Source organism: Vicia villosa, linkage group LG7, assembly GCF_029867415.1.
Source record: "Vicia villosa cultivar HV-30 ecotype Madison, WI linkage group LG7, Vvil1.0, whole genome shotgun sequence".
Classification (NCBI taxonomy): domain Eukaryota; kingdom Viridiplantae; phylum Streptophyta; class Magnoliopsida; order Fabales; family Fabaceae; genus Vicia; species Vicia villosa.
This window is the reverse complement of record NC_081186.1, coordinates 37,462,170-37,467,482: the sequence shown is the minus strand read 5'-3', so window position 1 is coordinate 37,467,482 and position 5,313 is coordinate 37,462,170. Positions and strand designations below refer to the sequence as shown.

General features: G+C 39.2%; 1 protein-coding gene across 1 annotated transcript; it reads right to left on the bottom strand.

The window, feature by feature from the left end:
• Positions 1-665: 665 nt before the first annotated feature.
• On the bottom strand, positions 666-2,617 carry LOC131618883 (uncharacterized). Its single transcript, XM_058890039.1, has 3 exons — positions 2,514-2,617; positions 1,294-1,710; positions 666-882 (listed from the first exon to the last, which is right to left on the bottom strand). The coding sequence occupies exons 1-3, from the start codon at positions 2,615-2,617 to the stop codon at positions 666-668; spliced, it is 738 nt and encodes a 245-aa protein (XP_058746022.1).
• Positions 2,618-5,313: the final 2,696 nt, after the last annotated feature.

Sequence of the window (5,313 nt, the reverse complement as noted above, 5' to 3'; positions counted from 1 at the left end):
ATAAAGTCACGGTTAAACATCCGAAATTGGATGCTACCGGTTAAGAGTGGTTGATCAGAAGGAGTGTCGTAGTGGAAAGAGCTTAAGAACTCTAAGACGAGCGGCTCATAAGTGGGTACGGGTTCGGTACAGAGATGGTGTAGGCTAGATTTTGTGAGCAAACGGGTGACACCATCTATTGGACCCATAGTTTCTAGACATTTGATGTTCACGAATTTCGTGGGGACAACCGAACGTTCATAGAAAGCGAGGTATTTGGTTCTTTGAGCATTGTCGTTTTCCTCTCGAAAGATAATGTGTTCAAGGTTGGGAGGAGGTCTCTCAGGGCGTACACTTCGGATGATTGAACGCGGAGGCATCGTGTGTTTGGAAGAAGATAATGTGGAGAAATAGAAGAATAGAAAAATGGTATGGAGGTTGTGAAGAGAAAGAGTGGTGGTGGTGAGTTTTTATAGTGAGGTTTGAAAATGGTGGAGTAAATATAGAATTGATAGAGATTTATGGTGGTGTTTGAATTTTGAATGGAATGGAGAAATGGGAAATGATGTAGAGTTAAAGAGGTGGTGATGGAGGATGAATGTGGTTTATGGTGTTTAAATAGAAGGAATTATGGGGAGAAGGAAGAATATTGAATGATGAATTTTGAAATTCAAAATTCAAAATTCTTAGAGGGAGAAGTGATGCCTCTGCGTGGTCAACGAAGCAGAGCAGCTGCTGCCCTTGGGAGATGCGCGTCTCAGGCAGGCAGTCTGCTGGGGGACAGGATATGGAGACGTGCGTCTCCTGTCCGTAACATGCAGATGGGTGGTCCCACAGAGGTGGAGACGTGCGTCTCCTAGCCTAGGGGAGTGGTTTTCACGCATGTACTGGTTTGGACAGGTTCTGACAGGTACAATAAATGTGATAAACAGTTCAGAACAGTGTCATATTTTAGTACTATAAACAACATAAATAATGGTAAACAAGCTGAATATATTAAATGCGTTCAGGAATATATAGCAGTTAATAGCAGCGCAGTATAACACAATAGCAGTAAATGAATAAAAATAATGCATTTCAGATTAAAACTGGTAATGAGTGTTGATAGAAACAGAATGTAAAATTGCAGAAAATTAATTCTAAACTAGGAATTGAAAATTGCTAAAACTAGAAATAAAATCTAATATCCTAAAAGTTAACATCTAGCCACGTCTGTTGTTGTGCACATTAGAATAAATGTGTTTGAAGACTTCGTCGAATTGAGCATTGACAGTGTCGATGAAATTGAAGAAATGCATTTGCAGAGTGTGTAACTCGTTGCGTATATGTTGGACTTCATGTTGCAGTGCATCGATGGCTTGCCCATGCGTGTTCTGATTAGGAGCATGCTCGATCCTCGGAGGAGCATTTCTTGGGGCCACTGATTCAGCGGATGCAGCAGGTTGTTGTTGTTCAGGCTTGACGTCAGTCATGTCTTCAGATTGAATTTCTTGTGAACCAGTAGGAGTCTCAGGCTCATACTTAGGAATGGGTTCATCTTCAGGTAGAGGCTCATATTCCGGCACATGATCATCCTCAGGCGTAGGTTCGTATTCAGGTTCAAGATAATCTACGGGTATATGTCCATATTCATAGTATCCAGGAGGAGTGTCAGGTTCAGAATCTTGTTCTGCTACATACATGTCATCATCTAAATGTTCATAAGCTTGTGGTGTTTCTGGAGATGACTCTCTTTCAGGGATTTGATCATAGTAAAGCCAGTTAGCAGGGTTGTGCACACTCGTCCTTGGATTCGGTAAGGTGAACTGATCTACTACTTTATTACCAATGAGTAAATCAAACTGATCAGGTCCAAGGTTACCAATGATACCTCGATTAAAGCAAAAGCGAATGTTCATAGAGTTGTAGGAACCAAAAGGTGTCAATCTAAGCAGTGGTTGTCTCAGACCTATAGCATTTGCAATCATAGTGACGAATCCTCCGATCAGAATAGGTGAAACTTCGTCTTGCGTGATGCGCTCGAAGTTTGCTAACATAAAAGAGATAGTGTTGACCGGACGATTCTGAGAAGTGCAGAACATGATGAATAACTCTTCTCTAGAAACTTCAGTGACATTTTCGCGTTTACCGAAGATGTAGTGAGCAATGATCTTATGCAGGTATTGGCATGGTTATGAATGTTCTCGGATTGAAACTCGTGCTCTTCAGGGTTATCGTTACCAGTGATCTTACCCCAAAATCTTTCCAACTCCCAGTAGGCAAGACTTTCTTCAGGGACTGTGGTGTATGTATCCGATCCATGAGGGATTTCCAACATTTTAGCAAAATCACGGATGCAAAACTGATATTCTAATCCAAAGAGTCGAAAGAGGATAACTCCTTTCCTCAATCCTTGTCCACAGTTAGGCAGGTAAGTCAAAGAGCTTAGAAATTCCAGAGTGAGCTTTCGGTATGTACTAAACTTGCGGAACAGGTGAGAACCGGTCCAACCGATTTGGTTCAGCAAGTGCATGACGCTTTTCGCGATACCTAACCTTTCCATAGTCGGGTGGTGAGGATAGCGAGTCAAATCCATTTGTCTCTCAGCTAGCTTAGCATATCTCGCCTCTTGTTCTCTAACACGGAATACAACTTCCATATTGTCAACTTCTTGCATCTTGATGAGTTAGTAGTTAAGTAAGCCTATAAGTTGAAAAATATGAAAATTAAGTTAGAACTAGGCTAATGTTATTTAAAAGGAAAAATAAAGAGAAAATTAAAATTAAAGGTGTAACAAACTATAATAATAATTATAATTATAAAAAGGAGAGATTTTTACGATTTAAAAATAGCGGTTATAATTATAGTAATTATTATAAGATATAGAAAAAAAACATAAAAACAAAAATAGGAAATTAAAGTAATTCAAAAATAGAATAGAATATTTTAAATAAAAATAAAAATAAAAATTTGTGGGTTGTCTCCCACCAAGCGCTTTGTTTTATGTCGTAAGCTCGACGATTTAAATAAAGATCATTTTTCAGAATGAGCGGGCAGCTCATTCTGAATGTTTTCATCGTGTTCGAGATGATGGTAATACTTAAGACGTTGCCCATTCACGACAAAAGGTTTGACGGTTTCTCCTTTGATTTCTATCGCTCAGCTCGGAAATATGTTAGTAATTTCGAAAGGACCAGACCATCTAGATCGTAACTTTCCAGGAAATAATTTCAGTCTAGAATTAAATAATAGTACTTTATCGCCTATGCTAAAAGTTTTCCTAGATATACGCTTGTCGTGCCATTTTTTCGTTCTTTCTTTATAGATTTTGGCGTTTTCGTAAGGGTCTTGTCTGAGTTCGTTTAATTCGTTTATGTCTAGAAGTCGTTTTTCACTAGCAGTAGTGTAATTTAAATTTAAATTCTTAATGGCCCAATAGGCTTTATGTTCTAATTCTACCGGAAGGTGGCATGATTTTCCATAAACGCGTTTGAATGGGGTGGTTTCAATTGGAGTTTTGAAAGCTGTTCTATAAGCCCATAAAGCTTCATTTAACTTGGATGACCAATCCTTTCTAGATATAGCAACAGTTTTCTCCAATATTTGCTTTATTTCTCGGTTAGATACTTCTACTTGTCCGCTTGTTTGTGGATGGTATGGTGTAGCTATTCGATGATTTACTCCATATTTTCGAAGGAGTTTTTCAAGGATTCTTGAAATGAAATGAGATCCACCATCGCTAATTACCAGTCTTGGTACACCGAACCTAGGAAAGATAACGTTTTTGAAGAGTTTGATCACTACTCGTGTGTTGTTTGTAGGAGAATCGATAGCTTCTATCCACTTTGAAACGTAATCGACAGCTACGAGTATATATTTATTTCCGAATGATGATGGAAACGGACCCATAAAGTCTATTCCCCATACGTCAAATATTTCTACTTCTAGGATGCCTTTTTGAGGCATTTCGTCACGTCTCGAGATATTTCCGGTTCGTTGGCATCTATCACAATTTAATACGGCAAAGTAAACGTCTTTCCATAGGTTGGGCCAAAAGAGTCCAGATTGGAGGATTTTGGCGCAGGTTCTAGATGTGCTATGGTGTCCTCCACATGGTGCTGAATGACAATGTGTTATTATACTTCCTATTTCTTCCTCGGGTACACAACGTCTAAAGATTCCATCGGGGCCTCTTTTGAAAAGGAGGGGGTTGTCCCAATAGTAATGTTTTAAGTCATGGAAGAATTTCTTCTTCTGTTGGTAGCTTAGATCAGGAGGAAGTACACCAGCAGCAAGGTAATTTACGAAGTCCGCATACCAAGGTGTGGCAGAGCGGGCTAAAGCTACTTCTACGAAGTTGTTGGATTCAATGGTTGGACGGTATGGTTCTATTTCGTTAGTTTCCAACTGAGCGATGAGTCTTTCATAAGGGAAATCATCATCGATTGGTATTTGTTCGGGTTTCAGATTTTTGAGTCGAGAGAGATGATCTGCTACGACATTTTCGGTTCCCTTTTTATCTTTAATTTCTAAGTCGAATTCTTGTAATAAAAGGATCCATCTTAACAATCTAGGCTTGGCGTATTTCTTGGTTAAAAGGTACCTAATAGCGGCGTGGTCAGTGTATATGATTATTTTGGCTCCTACCAAGTAGGAACGGAATTTATCTATTGCGAATACGACAACTAATAGTTCCTTTTCTGTCGTGGCGTAGTTCATTTGAGCTTCGTCTAGGGTTCTACTCGCATAGTATATGACATGTAGTTTCTTATCTTTTCTTTGCCCTAGAACAGCTCCTACAGCATAATCGCTTGCGTCGCACATTATTTCGAAAGGTTCACTCCAGTCGGGAGGTTGCATAATTGGCGCAGAAATTAATGCTTGTTTAAGTGTTCGGAATTCTTCAGCGCATTTGTCGTCAAAGATGAATTCGACATCTTTCATTAGTAATTCAGTTAAGGGCTTGGTTATTTTAGAGAAATCCTTAATAAAACATCGGTAAAAACCAGCGTGTCCTAGAAAACTTCTTATTTCTCTAACTGTTTTGGGAGGTTGAAGGTTTTCGATGATTTTGATTTTTGCTTTATCTACTTCGATCCCTCTATCGGATACGATGTGTCCAAGTACGATTCCTTGTCGAACCATGAAATGGCATTTTTCCCAATTAAGTACTAGGTTAACGCTTACACATCGTTTGAGTACCAATTCAAGGTTTTCTAAGCATGTTTCAAAACTTCCTCCACAGAAAGAGAAGTCGTCCATAAAGACCTCCATATTCCATCCAGGAAATCGGCAAATATTGCCATCATGCATCTCTGGAATGTTGTGGGTGCATTGCAAAGTCCGAAAGGCATT